General features: G+C 37.2%; 1 protein-coding gene across 6 annotated transcripts in view; it reads right to left on the bottom strand.

The window, feature by feature from the left end:
• zgc:162872 (BAR_ACAPs and ArfGap_ACAP domain-containing protein) overlaps nucleotides 1–21,769 on the bottom strand; it is a 145,088-nt gene that overhangs the window by 6,590 nt on the left and 116,729 nt on the right. For 3 of the 6 annotated variants that reach the window (XM_048604200.1, XM_048604196.1, XM_048604198.1), the window contains 9 exons: nucleotides 17,752–17,864; nucleotides 14,204–14,224; nucleotides 12,578–12,629; nucleotides 12,115–12,215; nucleotides 11,342–11,453; nucleotides 8,668–8,876; nucleotides 7,958–8,027; nucleotides 7,394–7,488; nucleotides 6,449–6,630 (listed from right to left, as the gene is read on the bottom strand). In XM_048604200.1, coding sequence (XP_048460157.1) covers nucleotides 6,449–6,630; nucleotides 7,394–7,488; nucleotides 7,958–8,027; nucleotides 8,668–8,876; nucleotides 11,342–11,453; nucleotides 12,115–12,215; nucleotides 12,578–12,629; nucleotides 14,204–14,224; nucleotides 17,752–17,864 — 955 coding nt within the window. Of the gene's footprint in view, nucleotides 1–2,935; nucleotides 3,772–6,448; nucleotides 6,631–7,393; nucleotides 7,489–7,957; nucleotides 8,028–8,667; nucleotides 8,877–11,341; nucleotides 11,454–12,114; nucleotides 12,216–12,577; nucleotides 12,630–14,203; nucleotides 14,225–17,751; nucleotides 17,865–21,769 lie in introns of those variants that run through there. The other 3 variants (XM_048604197.1, XM_048604199.1, XM_048604201.1) reach the window with 2 other exon arrangements.

Below are 21,769 nucleotides of genomic sequence, written 5' to 3'. Positions count from 1 at the left end.
CAGATTCTCCAGCATCTGCAGTTCCTACTATCTCTGAAACAAATTGTAAAATGTTTGGCATCAAGCTGCAAGTCAGATTTGGAATTAAAACACTTATTAATAACAAAGGAATTATTTTACTCCATCCCTCAGACTGCAGGCTTTAAATCTTACAAAATCAAAATGCTACTATTGAATTAGCAATCTAATGTTACAAACACACACACAATCAGAATAGAATAATATGATAAGACCTGTATTCTGAATGTTATTAAATAAACTCAATAATTTTAACTTGATTAAATATTACTTGGTTCCATGGGGATCTATAAATGCAAGAATGCCAAATTTTAAATCAACAATCTCAACAATTTACACCACAAAAATAAAAGGGCAAGAAACAGACACAGTTAAAGTGACATAGAAACCTGTAAAATAGGTGCAACAGCAGGACATTTGGCCGTTCAAGCTTGCTTCACCATTCATGACGATCATGACTGATCATCCAACACAGTGGGCTGTTACAGCTTTCTCGTAATATCCTTTGATCCTTTAGAGCCCAGTGCTACATCCAATTCCTCCTTGAAATCATACAAATTTTTGGTCTCAGATAACAAGGCGTAGAGCTGGATGAACACAGCAGGCAAGCAGCATCAGAGGAGCAGGAAAGCTGACGTTTCAGGCCTAGACCCTTCTTAGACCTTTCTTTTCTGAAGAAGGGTCTAGGCCCGAAACGTCAGCCTTCCTGCTCCTCTGATGCTGCTTGGCCTGCTGTGTTCATCCAGCTCTACACCTTGTTATCTCAGATTCTCCAGCATCTGCAGTTCCTACTATCTCTGAAACTAATTTTTGGTCTCAACTGCTTTCTGTTTTAAGTGAATTCCACAGGCTCACCGCTTTCGGTGTGAAGAAATTTCTACACACCTCATTCTTAAATGGTTTAACCTGTATCCTAAGACTGTGATCCCTGGTTCTGGACTCCCTGCCAATGGGAACATCCTTGCTGCATGAACACAGTCTAATCCTGTTCAAATTTTACAGCTTTCTATGAGATTCCCCCCTCATTCTTCTGAATGCCAGCAAATACAATCCTAACTGACTCAACCTCTCCTACATCAGTCCTGCCATCCCAGGAATCACTCTGGTAAATAAAAACCCAAAGAACTGTGGAAGCTGTAAATCATAAACAAAAACAGAAGTTGCTGGAAAAGCTCAGCAGGTCTGGCAGCATCTGTGAAGAGAAATCAGAGTTAACATTTCGGGTCCAGTGATCCTTCCTCAGAACTGATGCTATCCAGGAAAATGTCAGATTATATGCAGAAGTTAGGGTGAGGGAGGGGGTAAGGAATAAATGATAGGTGGGGATAGAGCCCAAAAGAGAGAGAAGACAGTTGGACAGACAAAGGAGCGGATAATAATTTTTGAGAGAGTGAATAGCTGTTAAATGGAGACTGTTAGTGGCTAACAATAGGTAGTATGAAAAGGCAGACTATCTGATAACAAGGCCTGGTGTATGGGGTAGGGGGCTAGGACATGGGAGACTTGCGGCCCTAGAATTATTGAATTCGGTATTGAGTCCAGAGGGCTGCAGGGTACCCAAGCAGAAAATGAGGTGTTGTTCTTCCAGCTCACACTGTGCTTTGCTGGAACACTGCAGCAAGTCTGAGATAGGGATGTTGGCCAGGGAACAGGGTAGTGTGTTAAAGTGACAGGCAACTGGAAACTCAGGATCTTTTTTGAGGGCAGAACATATATGTTCTGCGAAGCGGTCACCCAGTCTACGCTTTGTTTCCCCAATGTAGAGAAGACCATATTGTGAACAGTAAATGCAACAGACTAGATTGTGTGAAGTGTTGCTTCTCCTGGAAGGTATGTTTGGGCCCTTGGATGCTGAGGATGGAGAAGGTAAATGGGCAGGGGTTATACCTTCGGTGATCGCAGGGGAAGGTGCAGTGGGGCTGTGGAAGATTATTGTTAGTGCAGGAAGAGTGGACCAGGGTGTCCCAGAGGGAACAGTCCCTGCAAAAGGTGGACAAGGCGGGGTGGGGAGGGTGAGATGGAGTGGGGAGGTTGGGGAAGAGTGTGCGTCTGGTGATGGCATCGTGCTGGAGGTGGTGGAAATGGCATCTAATGATCTTCTGGATGTGGATGCTGGTGGGATGGCAGGTAAGGACAAGGGGAACCCTTTCCTGTTGTGGGAGGGAAGGGAGGGGGTGTGGGTGGAAGTGTGGAAGATGGGTCAGACTCGGTTGAAGCACCGGTCAAGAACACTGCTGGGGAATCCTCAGTCGAGGAAGAAGGTGGACATTTTGGAGGCTCCCTTGTCGAAGTTGGCCTCATCTGAACATATGTGACAGAGACAGAGGAACTGTGAGAATGGAATGGAATCTTTGCATCTATGTTCTGCCTGCAAAATAGACCCTGAGCTTCCAATTGCCTGTCACTTTAACACACCATCCTGTTCCCTGGCCAACGTCTGTCACAGGCTTGCTGCAGTGTGCCAGCGAAGCTAAGGACAACCTGGAAGAACACTACCTCGTTTTCTGATTGGGGACCCTGTAGCCCTCCGGACTCAAAATCATGTTCAATAATTTTGGGGCCTGTACTTTCCCATGCCTTAACCCCCAACCCCACACATGAGGCCTTGTTATTACAAAGTCTGCCATTACACACTACCTATTGTTAGCTACTAACAGTCTCCATTAACAGTTATTCATTCTCCCAGCCAGATTATTATCCACTCCTTTGTCTATCCAACTGACTTCTCTCTTTGGGCTCTATCTCCACCTATCATTTACTCCTTGATCTCTCCCCCACCTTCCCTATATAAACCAACATTTTTCTAGCTACCATCAGTTGTGAGGAAGGCTCACCTGATGTAGAAAGGATAACTCTGATTTCTCTTCAGACATGCTGCCAGATCTGCCAAGCTTTTCCAGCAACTTCTGTTTATGTATCAGTCTGGTAAACCTTCACTGCACTCCCTCTATAGCAAGAACATTCTTCATCAGGTAAGATGACCACAACTGCACAGAATGTTCCAGCTGTAGTCTCACCAAGGCCCTGTAACAATTGTAGCAAGACATCCATTTCATATACTCAAATCCTCTCACTGAAGGCAAACATTCTATTTGCCTTCTTCACCACCTGCTGTACCTGCAGGCTTACCTTCAGTGACTGGTATACAAAGACACAAAAGATCTTGTTGCACATTTCCTCTCTCACTTTATAGCCTGTCAGATATTACCCTGTTTTCCTGTTTTTACTATCAAAAAAGTGGATAACCTGACATTTATCCACATTTTATTGTATCTGGCATGCATTTGCCCACTCACTCAGCTTGTTCAAATCACACTGAAACATCCCTGCATCCTCATCACCGCTCACCTTTCGCCCCAGCTTTGTGTCATTTGCAAATTTGGCGACATTACATTTAGTACTCTCATCTAAATCATTAATATATGTTGTCAATAGCTGAGGTTCTAACAAGGAATTACAGGCTCTGCACGCTTCCAGTTTATTCAAAAAATGCATATGGCTTGTAAAATTTCTTTTGTCTGCAGCGAACATGCTCTGGTTGACTACAGTCTGTACTCTGGCTGTTCTTAGGAATAGCCAGAGAGACACATTGTTCAGTCAGATTAGCCAATTGTTGGAACACATGGCCTACGTACCTGACATCACACCAGCACTGAAGTTCATGCGTGAATTGCTCAGTTGTGTGATATGCAGAATATCATCCAACTTCCGGGTGTTCAAAATAGGCAGGAGCACAGACTGCATCCAACTAGACTTCATTTACAAAACCCAAAACAAAAAAAACTACTGTTAGATGTGATCCCACGATTGGACAGCACTTGCTGAATAATCTTCAGTGTGTTATTAGCTGTACTAATCACTAAAAAAGATCATTAGTCAAGTTCATATCATGGCTCATTTATGCTTGCTAGAAACAACATACAAGCATACACGAGGACACATTCTCTGCAAACAACAGAAATATGTTCATGTGTTGCATTTTCAAATTGCCCAGAAGCATGAGAAACCTGTGGTTTCCCCATGGCAATGTCTCAGTCACTGAGCTTACCAATCAGCAGTCCTTTTCTCTGGTAGTATAAATTACTGAGATTGTTTGAAATTTGGCATTCTTAGGTTTGTCCTGATCAATGCAAGACAAACGCCTTTAGCAACATGTTTCGCTATGCAGGAATATTCAAGTTCCAGACTAGGAAGCAACCGTTTCAATCTATAAACCTAAAAACAAACAGACTTTACCTTTTTGGTGCTACAATATCTTACACACACAAAAACGAATGCAACAATGCTCATGCACATTGAGATAAGCTTTACACTGATGCAAAACAAATTACAAATAAAAAGAACACCATGGTTTAAGACCAATCATCCCAATGTTTCACAAAAACTACAAAATAAAATCAGTTCATGATACTCTTTCTGCGAAATCCAATATAATTAACAATGAAAAACACCAACTGCAAATACAAGGGGGAAAATCAAATGCATGAAGGAAAATGCTACTTTAATAATTAATACTTAAAATGCTTAGGGAGGTCAAAACTCACATACACCCATAAGCGGAATCAAGCAATGGATGAATTTAGTAGCACAGGCACTGAGAAGCTTCATATGTGCAGTACTTACTACTACTAGATTTTGAAGAGGTGTCAAAGTAGGAGAATAGCGAGTCTAGCTCATCTGGACAGAAGAGAGACTCCCGACGTGGCTCAGTGTTACTAACAGCAGCTGGTTACATGCATGTTAGCAAAGCAAAGCAGCCATTGAAATAGAGGAAAACAGAGGAAATTTCTTTTAAAATATTCAAAGAAAAATACACTGAAAGATAGATTTTAATTAGTAACACTCTAAAGTGAATCACAACATTTGGTAGACAGAACAGCCAGGATTTTGTGGCAGTGGTAAAACCGTCAGCAACATCTGGATTCTGTACATTTGGAATTAAAAGTTGCTATTAGTGATTCCAGACTTCTCCAGAGAATATGCAGCTGAACAACAGATTAAAGACATTTAAAAATCACTGAACTGTCAAGAACTTTCCCTTGAATACTGTAATATTAATTTTAAAATCCCTGTGAAAGTTATGCTTTCTTACTGTTGTGAGATTAGATATTTAACAGTTTATAAAGTCAAAACTGCTGAAGAAGAACTTCTAACCCTGGAAAACTACTCTAATATTGCTGCAATGTTAAAATTAAAATGTAAAGGTAAAATTCTGATTAATTTTTTAAAAAATCAAATTTATTTCAACTTCTAATTTGTATGCTACGGGTAAATCAAGGTCTTTTAAAATCCTGGTTTACTGTTTGAGGACTCTTTGAAGTTATTGGCTACTTACCCTGCCTTGATATTACTTTTGTTGCATGCCTGGAGAGCCCTTTTATTTGACTCTAGTGCCAAATGATTATTGAGAAAGGTAAAATCCAGGCCACAGAGAGCGATAGATATTTATAGCCAGCTTTCTTCAAGGTTAGCAGTTAGCACCATAAAACTGGGCCATCGTATTTTTGAATTCTTTACCACAGATGAAAAAGTCATGAACCCAGATTTTGCGGTAATAATGAAAATGAAATGGTCATCATTTGCTGCCATTATTCCTATGAAATTAACAACTCTAAGTTTGCACATAAGAAATTAATCACAAAGATGCTTCAGTAATTACATTACTCTTCATAAAACCTGCTTTTAAATTTGCCGCAGATTGCAAAAACAAAACCACTAAATTAATAACAACCCGCTTTTTTTTAAAAAAAACACTATTGCCTTACTACAGGACCCCTTAAAGTTACACAATGTTGAATGGCTCAACAGTGGTTTTAACAGCAAAGTGTATTCATAGTTACTCAAAAAAGTTACTCAGTTTCTCTGGCCCCGAAAAATAGATTTTATATTTCTGGAACATCAAATTTTCCATTATGTAACCATATATTTTTAGAACATTTTTTGAAGGCCATTCATGATGTTTCAGCTTATATTTTAATCCCAGGTGAATACACAAATCATTAATAATGCTATCTGTAAAATTTAATTAAATATAAAGGATAATTAGTGCACTTTATTTTCTAAGTTGCTGTCTGTGAGCATATTTCAATGGGTCTGGCAGCCTATTCTACTTGCTGACATCACTGTGACTGGACAGAGATCCTCTTGACATGGCACCAGTTTCAAATGAACGTCAAGTAAGGTGAAATCCATGTCATAGAGATCACTATATACGTGAAAGCAGCTTTCTTTGCTGTCAGCAGCATATATTGTCACTTCACCGCTTACCACAAAATACAGGCCACAGTTGTAGGTTACTGGTATTATACAAAAAAAGACAGGAATATGTCTTGTATCTTCATTTCTTTTCCATAATTCAATAATGATTTTTCCCCAATTACTCATTACAAGTTCTTATTCTATTTTCACATGATATATCACAGACTATTACCTGAAAATTTTGAATTGCTCCCTGGAATGGACAGAAATTTGGAGGCTTGTTCATGTGTGCCTTCAAGTTGCTCGGACTGTGGTAAAACCTGTGGACTTTCTTTTGTTGAAGATATTCTGTGGGATTTCTGTACAAATTTCTTCTCAACATATTTAGCTTTGATCCAAGCTTCCTTCTCAAGCCTAACAATAGTATAACATTAAAAGTACTTGAAAGGCACAAAAAAAGAGACATTTAATACCTTACAGTTTAAAAGCAACACACTGTTGTGTGATTATATAACATGTGGAAAGCATAGCAAATGCTAAGTACTTATACACATTACATGCAGTTTCTATGTGATATTTTACAAGTCTTCTGTCAAACATTTACATTTTATATTCTGATAATAGAAATCATAATTTACTTTACAACTGATGTCACCATCATTCTATTAAACATTTATTTTCAGTGGCAGCTAAAATATTTTTGAACAATAATCTACACCATTAAAACAAAAACTTGTATTTATATTCTATACTTTATCTAATTCCTCAGAAATATCTCATGGTACTTCATATCAAACTAATTATCTTGAATAAAACAAACTATGATCAATTAATTTGTTTTACAATATATTTCTTGAGGGATAAATGTTAAAAAGCACTTTTGAATGGTGTCACTATTTCTTTAATATTGACCAGAATAGAGGTTGAAGGTAAAAAGATGTGCAGGGTAGGTGGATTGGCCATGCTAAAATTACCCACATGTTCAGGGATGTGTAGATTAGGTCAGTTATAGGGGGATGGGTGTGGGTGGGATGCTGAGGGTCAGTGTGGACTTGTTGGGCTGAAGGCCTGTTTCCACACTGTAGGGATTCTAAGTAGCATAACTTAAAACCTATTTAGTCAAGTTCACAAGTTTACTCGAGAAAAAATTAAATTATAAAGAAGTTTTATTATTTACCTTGAATCTCCTGCATTTGGCTTTTTACAATGCATTTCCTCGACTCCTGCCTCATATATTCTATTTATAATGTTATTTCCCAGTGCACACATAAGCTGTCAAAGAAAATGAGTATATAAATTTCAGCAAAGTTCACTTGGAAAGAAGACAAACTATATTGGTAGGCTACTAATATAAAACCTTTGTTCTAACTTCATGATTAAATTTTTATTTGCTAATTTGAATCTTCCAACTTGACAAAAGAAACTGCAAATTCTCTAAAATGCTGTTTTGAGATGCAAGTTCCCCTGTTAAAAATATCACTATGCTATTACATTCAGATCTCAACATCTCAACTATAAAATTGTATAAAAGTGGGCAAGTATAAATTAAGCATCTTTGATGTTGCCCAAGAAGGAATAATGGGAAATAAGGTGTTTTGCTGAATAATGCAACATGCTCACATTAATTTCAGCAACTGATTTTACATATAAATACTAAACGTACAGGCTCACTGTCTAAAGCAATCCTTTAACAGAAATTGTGAAAAAAAAATCACACAAAGTTCTTTTAAAAAAGACTTACTTTTAAGAGCTCAGGTTCCCATGAATCCAGAGTAAGGGAACGCACCTTAGAAAAATGGACACCTAGACTCCTAAGCACAATGAGAAAAAGCCAATATAATACAAATAATCCCAACATTCATCACTAGTTCAACTCCTACAAAGTACAGAAGCTTAACAGAGCAGCAATAAGTTAAATTGACAATGGTCAAGCTAACAAAAACAGAAGTTGCTGGAAGAACTCAGCAGGTCTGACAGCATCTGTGGAGAAAAAAAATCAGAGGTAATGTTTTGGGTCTGCTGACCCTTCCTCAGAATCAGTCACCAGACCCAAAATGTTACCTCTGATTTTTTTTTCTTCACAGATGCTGCCAGACCTGCTGAGTTTTTCCAGCAACTTCTGTTTTTGTTTCTGAATTACAGAATCTGCAGTTCTTCCCGTTTATAATGGTCAAGCTAATCCTTTCCTTCTTGTAATTTTCTTTAGAGATATCCCTTCATAATCCTGTAAAACTGGATAGAATCAAATCTCAAATTTTGAGCCGATTTTGTCCCTAATTGATAGCCCATTACCCTACCAAAATAGAATAGCAAAAATTCAGTTACCTGTAAACTTTACATTCAATGAAAACAGCAATTTGAACGTATATTAAGCTTAAATCATACCAAGTGAGTGAATACAATTCTTTCCTGATCTGTTATAAATGTTTCCTATTTTAGCAATGTTAATACCTGTGAATTCCTGAACATTCAATGCATAGAGTGATTCCAAGATTAATGCTTGCCCAACGAGGGTCTAACTGGCCACAGTCACAGCAATACGTATTGCCAGCAATGCACTCCACACGCTGAAGTGCACTTTCTCCTTTTACTGGTCGCTCCTTCAATTCACTCCCAGAGTCCAGACTGCTGGTAGAAGGGGATGATCTTCTATCTAATTTCTGGGAAAGTAATAACAAAGTTTCCTTCTTTCAAATCAAGACCCATGTAAATGCATAAGAGCAAAGATTTTAAAATTACAAACTGTCACTTATCCCGTCTGAACATGTTGGAAACGGTATCACACAGAAACATTTTTGTCTTTAAACCATAATGCCTTCTCAATCAGTTCTTGCTGTACCCACGTCCACCGCAACATTGGACTTCTGCTCTTCTACTATCTCCCTTTCAACTTTCTCTCATAACCAGCCTTCTGACATTGGTCATTCCTCTGGCTCATCAATGGCAAAGCCTTGAGTCATTAAGTCACAACAATATCTTGCACTTGTGCAGTGCCATTAATATAGTAAAACTACATAGCAGACAGTTACAAAATAAGATCTATCAATATGAAGAAAATAGTGCAACTGAGCAAAATCTTGGTCAAAAGAGGTAGATTTAGGGAGGTTACTCCATACCTGTAGCTGAAAGCAACCTACCAATGATGAAACAATTTAAAAAAAAAAACTTTAGGATGCTTAAGATGCCAGAATCAGACAGTTGGAGATACCACAAAGACTTTAGGCTGGAGACAGTTATAAGGACAGAATGGGTTGAGACACAGATATTAAGAATAAGAATTTTTAAATCAATATATTGCTAAACTGAGCCAATGTAGACCCATGAACTGAGGCAATGGGTGAATGGGACAGTTCAAAGGGCATGGATAGTAGAGTTGCAAATTTATTTAATTGTTCTACTCTCTGTAAACTTGGAAACCATCCAGGAATGTGTTCAGTCAAATGTAGAGGTAACAAGGGAATGGACAAGGATTTCAGACACAATTGGTCAATGTCACAGAGTTGGAAAAAGACAGTCCATGTGGTGGCACACATGATGTAACTGCAAGGTTATCTCAGGATCAAATATACCAACAAGGTTGCAAGCAGTTTGGTTCAGTCTCATACAAGGGATAGGGTCAATTGTTCAAGGAACAGAATTTGTGGTTAGTTTGAAGACAATGGCTTCTGTTGCCCAATAGTCAGCTGGAGAAAATGTTTGCTTATCTAGGGCTGAATATTTCACAAGATTTCTAATAACTGCGGCACAAACTAAAAACCAGAGCAAATCGTTAATATAAGTGAAAGCAGTAAGAACATTTTCACAACAAGAGTTGTGAAAATTTGGATTTCTGTCCCTCAAGGCTTTGGATAGTAGTTCAACTGAAACTTTCAAGACTGAGATTAATATGATATTAAGCAAGGAACATGGAACTGGTAAAATAAGGCTGAGACACAGATCAATTATGATCATAACTGAATGATGGAGCCAAGCTACAAATGTTACTGTTGTAGTAACTGGAAGACCAAGTTTGCCAAAACAGACTAAAGGCAACTGTACTGGAAATGTTCTGATTAAGAAGAAACATTTGTCTCTATGAAATGTCAGGAGCTAAATACATTAAAAAGGTCATGCTGTCTACCTCTTATGATAACAAATCATGCTTAATCCACTATAAATTGCATTCAAATTTGAGACATCTGTGAACAAGACAACATGGATATGCAAGGGTTAGTAATCTTCAAATTCCTAACCAGAGTTTAACAGTAAACAGTGCAATGTATACTCATGTTATGACAGCATAGCAAAGATTTAGTTTTTCTTTCACATTAACTGCAACAATCATTTTACTAAGACAGAAACACCGAACCAACTTAAACATTGATAGATATAAAACTTTTTTCATCACCAAATAAAAATATCTAGTCAAATGCCCTAAAATTTGAAGACTTTGAAGTCTCAGTTAACAACACAGATGTATTTTAACTGAAACAAAAAACATAACAACAACAAATGATCCTAATATGACCACACCTATTATTATGAGTTTTGTTTCTAAAGACAAGCATATCTTTCCACACATTTAGATGTCTAGGTAACAACACTGGTAACAATGGAATATAAACTCAGGATTATCAATAACTAAAGAGGGAATCACATGCTATCATGAAGCAGATAAAAGTAAAGCATTTAATTTTTGTGTTTTTTTTTGAGAGGTTCAATGTCTCTTCATAACTGAGTTATACCAAGCACAAATATAAAAGGGTATAGAGCAAGTTCAGGAAAATATAATTAGTGTACATTTCTGAATGAAAAAGCTTTCACAACAGACTGAACTGCCTTCATGTTGATCAAATCTAGAAAGACAGTACCCAAACCTGTACCTTTAATTGCACAGCATCCTTTAACAATACACTGAAACATCATAAGCAGAAGTGCGATTATACGGTGTGGCTCAAAACTAGAAACCATGGAACAAGTATCAGCAGGATAAACTGCCAAAATTAAAGAAAAATTTCTTGGATGGGAATTATGCTGGCAAGGCTATAATTACTGCTAGACTCTGGTGCTAAAGTGGTGGCTGGCTTTCTCCTTGAAAAGCTGCAGTGAATGAGTTTTAAGAAGTGAAAATATATTGCATACATACTTCAGCATAGCTCTCTTCTCCTTTCTCTTTGTATGCTGTAGCTATACTAGCTTGAACAGCTTTGATCCAAACCTGTCGGATTTTCTCAGAGTCTGCTTGCAGCATACAACTCCTATGCAAAGACATGCAGAAGTTTAATACTTATGGAACCACTGGAAACACAAAAATTTAGATATCACACCTACTATCCAAGTAGCACCATTATTGAAATTGTAACAAGAATCAATAAACTTAATTCTTCATGCTGTGGTTGGAAGTGATTGATAACTATGATATCCTAAATACACCTATATATTTCAACCATCTTACAAATCAAACATTAGCAAATACTTTAAAAAATGGAAAAACAATTATTTGTTAATTGCTCCACTATACTAAAACTAAAAGTGATGGGACAACTTGACAAGGTTCTGATGACTATGGATTACAATAAACAAGAACTAGTACTAAATATAAAAAAAATTCTGCCCACATAGAAAACCACATGCAACTTAAAAACACCAACTGCCTGTATGTTATCTCCACTTGTTTCCATCAGAAACCTCATTTCAGATCTTAAAATCAAATTACCATCTTGTAAGATGAATCCCATGCAAAAGCTAAGTATACACAAGATACATTCCAAATTATAATTATAGTCGTTCAGAAATAAGACAAAATGTATAGATGAGATAACAAGGAGCTGGATAAACACAGCAGGCCAAGCAGCAGAGGAGCAGGAAGGCTGACGTTTCGGGCCTAGACCCTTCTTCAGAAAATGTATAGATGCTTACTTTGTGGGAGAGACTACTTCAAAACAGAAGCGCCTTTCAATATCCTCACATGGTTTGACTGTGCAAAGTCGTAAATCATCAACTACTACTGTGAGGTTATCCTGTAAAGAAATTTAAAAGTACTCCAGCTAAATTAAAGTGTTGAAATATTTAAACAAATTTAATTATCATAGTACTATAGCTGCAGGAGAATATGTACATTCGTGTATATAATTATGTCAGATGCGATCGTAAGCAAAAACTGTAAAGCTCAATAGATATACAAAAGCCACACAAACAAATTAAACTGTGATTTTACATCAGACACTGGTACAGCATACTTGTTACAAATATAAATTAATTTGGGGGAAATTTCTGAGCGTGGTATAAAATTCACAGTTTCTGAAGTAATTTAACTAAGTTACTATTAAACAATTGTCAGCTGTTAGTCCAACATTTTGTGCTCAATATACTTCTTGCTTACCTTAAACTTCTTTTGGTAAACCAGCTGGTTGTTTTGAATTGAAAACCAACGCCTGTTGAGAGAGAAGAACTTATGGGTTGTACATAGGACTATTACAAAAACAAATGACAAATAAACATTGTAATATTTGAACAGCTTTGAAAACAGCCCTGTTCTAATACTCCTTTTACATCTTCCTTTTCTGAAGGCCAGTGTCCCTGCTAGCAATTAACTCAAGGAACCCTTGATGAGTCTACAGATTCCTCTTCGAGCTACTTTACCAGATAAGGAGCAACACGGGCAAACCACCCAATCTGTTCTCGGGCTATAAACTTTTCAACTTGTTTCTGTGAATAGTCAACAGCAGAAATGTCACTGATATTTACCTCTTCCCAAGCTTGTGATACCAATGCTAATTGCAGCACTTATTTAATATATTAACAAGATCAGCAAGGTTAACGCATAGTTAATGCTTGGTCCACATCTCTCAGTTACACACAAACTTTTGCAATAGACATAACAGGAAAAAAATCACTTTTCTTCTGCCCATCCTACTACCCTTCTTTCCACCCACCTGATCCTGACCATCATTGTATGTCGTTTATTTTATGGCACACTATTTCCCCAGCCTGGTCCTAGGCCAGTGGTCCTCAAATCTAACAACTGCACAGATGTTAGAAGGTCAATTGGCACACTATTTAGGGCGATTACTCCTCCACTTGTTCTTCTCTACAGAAGTGCCTTGACATGTTGGAACTAAAATCCCATGAAGATGCTTTTTAAAAGAAAAACAAAAATTGTTTTGGGGATGAATTAGTAATTATTGTCCATCTCTTATTGTTCACTGGCTGTAAAAGTCACCACATAGTAGCCAAACAAGCAGGAGCCGAATACATTGAAAACCTGTAGAGATTAGGGACAATCTACCAAATCTAAAGTCATTTTGTTTCCTAATGCCAGTCTACAAATTAATAGATATATTGAATTCAATACCCCAAACTATCATTGTGGGATTTAAGCACACAATGTTTGGTTGCTAGCCCATACCAATACCACATCTGTTATACAAGTGAATGGCAGCAAATCATCTTACTAGCACTGCAGTAGTGCACTATAAATTGGTGAGCAACTAGATGACATTTTTCATTTCATTACAAAATGTAGTCAACTTAATTCACAGATAACAGATCAGATGTTCCACACAGTTCAAAAAAGTTCTGAAAAAGTGATTTTCACAACTGATATTAAAATCATTCTTAACAAATGTGAGTAACTGATTTTTAAAAAATAAACTAAGGCTGTTAGTTGAATAATTTTTCATAATATGGAATCTTAAAACTTGAATGTTGTATTTATTGTTGAAACCATCATTTACCACACAGTCAGAATGTGAAGTTCAACAGGTTAGTAGAAAGGATAATTAGTTGTGTTAATAGCGCAAAAGGCAAAAGAAGCAAAAATAATGCTGCCTCTGGTTTGCAACTAACACAGTACCCATGCTGTGAAAAAGGACAGCATGGTGACCAGTTTTAAAAGCCACGGATTAAACCAGGTTTACCCGAAGTTCTTTGGACACTTGCAGACAGGTGAAAGCTAATATGCAGAGATAAGAAGGGGGAGATAAGATGTCCAGCTGACTGTTGGTACCTGATGTGGGGGGTCTTTTTCCTGTCACATGACAAAATAGGGTGGGATCAAGACATAGAAAGAAAACAGAAAAAATGAAATAGTAAAATGAAACACTAACTAAAAACATAGGAAGATAAAATGCATCCTAAAGTGGTATAAGTTGCCTTGTTGCATGAGATCCAATAAACAGCAGAGATTAAATATTCTTGCACTGTCTGATACGAATCAACAGTTTTACACTTAAAGATGTAACTGCAAAATTAACAAAACGTATTTGATTTCAGTTCTGCACAGTGATCAGTGGCAATGGAGAAAATTATATATTATATAAAGGACATTCAAGGTCTTTGTCGCTTATACAGTTGCAGACTAACATTAGCCAATACAAACTGACACCATGCTAATGGATCTCCCATGGCACCGTACATGAAAAATCAAGACAAAGTAAATTTTTCTCAGTGCTTCTGTAAGTATAGCTTGGCAGAATCCGTGAAGTGTACAAATACATGTATGATTTTGAAACAGGATTGAAATGAAAGTTACAGATCAGGAAGACCATATGACCCACTGGAATTAATCAATTCAGAAAGATCCTACAACAGTTTATATCTAAATTGCAGCTTTGCATGGTATAATGTGTAAAGGAATTTCACTGAAGCAGTAACAAACTGAACTTTGCACAAATCCACTTAAGGAAACATTAGGATTGGCTTGGCCAAGGGGTAGATTTTAATAACGATGTTTTAAAGGTGGACAGCAACGTTTCGCAGCAGCTGAATCAATGAAATTCGTGCTTATGTACAAGGTCAGAAATCAAGAAACACAGAATCCTTGTAGGTTGACCACTTTGGAATTTCAAAAATAAGGGTGAGAATGTAACCACATTGTAACACAATTTTTTTTTTTTTTTGCCGAGTTGATTGATTATGCCTTTACTATGCTATCTGGAAGTTTATTTAACATATCATAATACAGGATTAAAAATTTGTTATTTGTCTTAAGGGTACCTTTCTTGACTTTGTACCAGTGGCCACTAGTTCTACTCCTGCTGCTAAATGAGAAATAATATTCAAGATTGTATTCATTTAACAGTGTTCTATGCCTCTGTCAGATCACCTCTCCTTTATTGATTGATCTGGGAGACTTTGTTACTCAATCATAATTTATGTAGGGGCAGTGGACGAGGCATGGCTTACAAACAGCTTAGGCCTCTAACTGTTAGAGTTAAGAACAATGAGAAGTGATTTATTTGAAGTATGTTTTCCCCTTGTGGGGCAATCTGGAATGAGGTCACAATTTTAGGCTCAGGGGTGACAGTTTTAAAACAGAAATGAGGAGGAATTACTTCTCTCAAGGGGTCGTGAATCTGTGGAGTTCACTACTACAGACTGTGATGGACTCCTAGACACTGAATAAATTTGAGGTAGACAGATTTTTCATTAGTAATGAGGTAAAGGGTTATGGGGAGCAGGCAGGAAAGAGGAGCTGAGGCAGAGATCAGATCAGCCATAACTGCATTAAATGATACAGGAGCCTGCTCAGAGTTATTACGTTCTAAGAGAATCTGCAAAGTGATATATATAGGGCAAGCGCATGGGGAAAAAATATGCCAGATGAAGTATCATGTAGGAAAATGTTAACTCATCCACTCTACCAGGAAGAACACAAAAACATTACAACATTATTTAAATGTAGAGAGGTTACAGGACTCTGGAGGTACAAAGGGATCTTGGCATATGAATTGTAAAAGAAGTCAGTATGCAGGTAGAGTGAATGAAAAGAAAGGCAAATGAAATGTTCTTGTTTGTTACAAGAGCAATGGATTATAAAAGTAGATGTTCTACTTTTTAAATGGTGAGACCAAATCTGGGAGTATGGTGTAAAGTTTCTGTCTCCTCATTTAAGGGAGAATATAAATGTGGCAGAAGCAGTTCAGGGAAGATTCATTTCGACTGATGCCTGTGATGGTGGGGGCAGGTCACGAGGAAGAGATTATGTCATCAGTAAAGGTCGGCCAGGTTAAGACTGCATTCTTCGGAGTTAAGAAGAATAAGAGGTGACCTTACTGAGACATACAGGATTCTGAGGGACTTTACAGGTGGATGCTGAAAGGATGGTTCCTCTTATGACAGAAACTAGAAATAGAGGACAGAATAGAAATGCAGTGGGTCTTCCTTTTAAAACTGAAATAAAGAGGATTTTCTGGGAGTAGTGAGTCTCTGGAACTTTGACCAAGAGATCTATGGAGGTTAGGTCATTGGGCATTTAATGCATAGATAGACAGACGTCCTTGCTAGTGAAGAGATTATAATTATCAGGGATAAGCAGGAAGGTGGAGTTGAGGCCACAATCAGGTCAACTGTGATTTTATACAATGTCAGGGTTGGCTAGAGAAGCAGCTCCCAAATTGTATGTTTGCAATGTAACAAGCATACAAAGCAGTACCTGAATGTTCCCTTCACTCCTACTGATGACAGGTACAAGGTCTTTCGAAATTTCCTTGGAGTAGTTCACAACCAACATCTCGTGGTAAGCATCTGACAAAAACTGCTGCCGAGATTAAAAGCTAGCAGCCAATTAACCTGCAAATTAGTTGCGGCCAGAGAGGGTATAGATGAAAATGCTGACAGATACCTTGGTTCTTGCTTTTATCATACATCACTGACTTACTGTTCACCATTTTGGCCAGGATATGCACATGTAAATCTATTGGTATACAACTCAGTACAATGAAAATCATCACAAGTGCTGGAATCAACAGAGACAGTTCGATTCAGATCTACACACTAAAAGTATGAACACTTAGAAACTTACTCCACTTTAGTGCAATAGGGCCAAGTTCTGTAGCCAAGTAAAAGCAAGTCAAATTAGGAGAAGTCTACTTCATTTCATTTGCTAAAATGTTTTTTCAGCAGTTTGAAATATAACCAAGTTAAGTCACCTGGAGTGTACCTCATTCATTGTTGGTGGCTATGCAGCACTTCATAGAATCATAGCATCCCTACAGTCTGGAAGCAGGCCATTCGGCCCATCAAGCCCACAACTACCCTCTGAAGAGCATCCCACCCAGACCTACCCTCTTACTTTATCCACACAACTCTGCATTTCCCATGGCTAACTCAGCTAACCTATACAGTCCTGGGTAATTTAGCATGACCAATCCACCTAATCTGCACAACTTTAGACTTTGCAGATTTTAATCAGTCACCATGAGACCTTAGACTATTTGATAAAGTGCTTCTGTTGTTTTAATTTTAAAATAACATAACTAGAATGGTAATTCACAACTTAAGCATAATTTGGCCAGCTAGATCTAATGTTTGACAATTTTGTATTGGATGCCGTCATTACAATCAAGATGAACAAACTTCGTAACTGGATAATTTCACTTGGAAGTGAAACATAATTCTTATGTTCCAATCAAAGAATTTCTGTTTCTACTCACAAGTGATAAAAAATTGTGTGACAGACATTGATGATTTCATCCTAATCATGTGTCCTTCTCTGTACTTTACAGGCAATCGGTGCAAGAGTATTTCAGTGTGAAGTTGAAAGTTTAATCTTACCGGTTCCAAGTTTTAAAGGCATTGCTGGCTCGTTTATACAAATATCCTTCCATGACCACACCATTAGCAGCATCAATGTTAAATTCTATCTTGGGATCATCGCTGGAAAAATCCTAAAACATATGATTTGAAACTGAATATAAGTGCAACAATTACTTGACATCAAAAGAAGTTAGTTACAAGCAACAGTCAAACTTAAATGTTTGTAGTACGGTCATCCTATAAATTTACAAAAGTGCATTTGAAAAGCATTGATAGTGAAATATTACATAATCATCTATTGTAATTTCACTTTACGAATGTTGTAACCTTGCGTTTCTTAGTCTGTAAATGATCACCAACTTCATAACCAACAATGCCAACCTAACTATAATGAATCCGATTTCTATTTGGTACAAAAAGATTTTCACTAAAGTATAATAATTTTTTGTGAAGCAAAAATGGGGCACTGTGGCCTCGCATGTAAAATATTTGAATAAAAGCAGAAGTTGTGCAGATGCTGGAAATCTGAAATAAAACGAAGTACCAGAGAAACTCAGCAGATCCAGCTGTATCTGTGGAGAGAGAAAGAATTAACGTTGAGTCCAATACATCTGCTTTGGAATTCTTGCCAGAAGTACTTGCTTTATATACCTCAATTTTTTTTCCTTTATTAGCAATTAGTGTAACTGACAGATCTTTTCCCCAAATAAACTTGGTAAACTCTTTCCCCGCCTCCCCCCCCCCATTCATATGACTTTTTCAGTCATAGCATTTGAAACTGAACGTGAAAGAGCTCACTGAGTAGCCCACCATTTTTTTTTCCATATTAGTTGTAGTTTCAAGTTACACATCATACAAACAGTACAGTATCATATGTTTTTTACTTCTACTATTACTGCAGCAGACTGGTTCAACTGTATTGCAAACATAAGAAGAAAGTAGGATGAATTGGTGTGCTCAGTGTGACAAAAGCTCACAAGATAACTTTCATAAAATGATGACATATAGAACTAATAATTTGGTATTCCCATAGGATATCATTTAACATTTTCATTTAACTTGCGAACTGTAAATTCACTTTCAAATTAAAAGGAAATTGGTTCTGCATAATAACATTATTGTTGAATTTCTTTTATTCGGTTTTGTGTTATGCCAAATTATGCAGTTTGAAAATTCCCTACTGCCACACTTGGAAAGCCTGTTTTTCAAAAAAAAAAACACTTAAGAAACAGACTCCATATGCCATTTTCTATTTCTGTGTGGAACATAGTGTCTATGAAAATATGGAAAATTCCTCATTTGGATATCCTTCTTTGGCTACACTTATCCTCAGTGCAATTCTCCTTAGATATTTTAACAATCTTTCATTTTCCTGACATATGGCGAATTAATTTTAATTCTTAAACTGTCTACTAGCTTTGCCAGTAGCAGCGCTATGTTTTTGTGGCACGGATGCTACCAACAACGAACGAGGTGGTGTCCATCTCTACAGGACATAAACACAAGGTCAATGTATATTTACGTCCCCCTCACCGGGTGCAAGATTGTCACTGCTTGATACTACTTTTTCTGATTGTGTATGCTCAAAATGAGATTCAAGCAAAGTACATATTTGGCTAAAGTCATTTTTTGTATTATTTTTGTATTTATGAACTGATCCTACCACATAAATGCACTAGTTCAACAGCACTAAGAACCAAAGTGGGTAGCAGATCAAAAGGCATTGTAATTTATTTGGACTGAAACATGCGCGCACTTAAGTTTAAAATAATTAAAATTTAAGAAGCTATGCTAAAGTGATTAAAACATGATAGCAAGGCAGAAGAAGATGATAATAGGGTACACGAAAGATGAAGGGCTAATGCGCGGCAAAGCTATGTGATAGACATACATGCACAGATTCAGAATCATTTATGAAAATTGCAAGAAAGTAAGTGCTGTAAATGCTCAAATCAATCTACATCTGCAATAGAGCAGAAGAGCTGTAACATTTCAAATGCATACTCTGAATCCATGAGGATTCTTTGAGGAAATCCGTGAATCAGAATCATGCAGTAACACATGGCGTAGGAATTCTTACTCCTATGTTCTTTATGGCACAAGAATTCTGGACATTTGGTATGATTGACAATTAAATTTAGCACTTTTTGAAACTTTTTAAAATATTCATTCATGGGATTGTGGGTGCTGTTGGCTAGGCCAGCATTTACTGCCCATCCCTAATTACCAAGAGGGTAGTTAAGAGTCAACCACATTGCTGCGAGTCTAGAGTCACTCGCAGGCCAGATTAGGTAAGGATAGCAGTTTCCTTCCCTAAAGGACATTAGCAAACCAGATTGGTTTTCCCAACGATGAATGTTGGCTTCATCATTATAATTAGACTCTCTATTCCAGATTGCTATTGACTGCAAATTCTGACATAGTGGGATTCGAATCCAGGTTACCAGAACATTACCAGGTTCTCTAGATTAACAGTCTAGTGATAATACCATTAGGCCACTGCCTCCCCAGATACAAGTCAGAAATCAGGCATAAAATTATAGTTTGTGCATACATATGTATGTGTCTGCAAGAGAATGTTGATTAAGGTGGGGCCATAACATGGATAAATTACAAAATTTAGACATTGAAATCCATTTGTTATGCTATTGAGAGCAAAAGGAACTTAACAAGGTTGAGGATGATGAGGACAATACAGTCTGAAGGGCTTTGAAACTGCAGCATTCTGAATAAGTTGCAATTTTTGGGAGGATAGGTGGCAATTTAATGACCAGTAAAAAACGTGGCATGTTGTTATCAACTCGCATTTCAGTAGCAAGTGCTGAAGTTGCCGAAATGGAAGAAAACAACACTGGTAATAGTAAAAGAAGGGAGCTGACTAGAGTCAAGCCCACATGCACAGAAGTATTAATGGGCAACAAAAAGAGTCTCTAGATTTGCTGAATAATGAGAGAGAAAACTTTGCTCTTCTGGGTCCTAAATCAAGACAGACAGCGGACAGTGTATCAATAGTCCCATGGAACTGACAGAAAAAGTTAGGAAGTAAAGCTAGATGTCACTCTAAGATTGGGAAACTGACCCATCTTTTCCATATTGCCAAATAAAGTACTGCAAAGGAACCTACAAAAAAATGAAGAGAAATTGTTGCAAGAGACTTGATATCTGGATTGGAAAACTGTTATAAATGTAAATCAGACAAGGGCCGTACTATGGAAGTGAACCACACACAGGAGACAATGGAGATTCAGATGTGAACTGTAACAGGTGTCACAAAAGCCAATTGTAAAGACTACAGTAAGGAGCTCTGAGAATTTAGTTGCAAATCAGAAATGAAACCCAATACTTAAAATCGGCGATAGAGAACAAATAAACATTTGTGACAAGGGAAATGGACAATGCGCACATCAACAAGGCAGAAAAAAAAAGAGACAGACAATGTGGACAGATTAGCAAACATTAGACTGAGGAACGGAAGTTGGGGAGCAGGTGATGAGCTAGGATGAATTAATGATTCAAGTATAATAAGCAGTGACAGTTCATCTCCTAGTCTTTAGATAATGCTGAATAAAAATTTAATAATGCAGAGGATATGACTTCTGCCATGAATATTGCAACATCTAGTTATTCATGTAGGATAAACCTGATCTCATATAGAACAACAATTTAGGCACATTGTCTGGAGAAAATAGGTAAAATTATCAGTTTCGGTCATTTCTATAAGAATCAAGAAGTCAAAAACTCATTATCATCTCATTTAATTCTAACCATGACTTCATTACAATTTCACAAGATTCCTTGGTATTCTTGAAACATAATGCATTTCATCAATCATTAAGAACTTCTAGGCATGAGAGTAATACCAATGGCCCAATGTATATTCCTTAAAGTGCTAGCACACTCTGTTTTAAATAATGTAGCATTTCCTCTAGAAAGCAGGCAAGGTCAAGCAAGATTGGAATTTATAGTTAAGGTTGGTAATGATATATCTGCCTTTGAACTAAGTAGTTTCTTTTTCTACAGTTCCTTACCAATTCAG

This window comes from Rhincodon typus, chromosome 13 (genome assembly GCF_021869965.1).
Source record: "Rhincodon typus isolate 14 chromosome 13, sRhiTyp1.1, whole genome shotgun sequence".
NCBI lineage: Eukaryota > Metazoa > Chordata > Chondrichthyes > Orectolobiformes > Rhincodontidae > Rhincodon > Rhincodon typus.
Note: the sequence above shows the minus strand (reverse complement) of the source record. Positions and strands in the feature narration are given on the sequence as shown.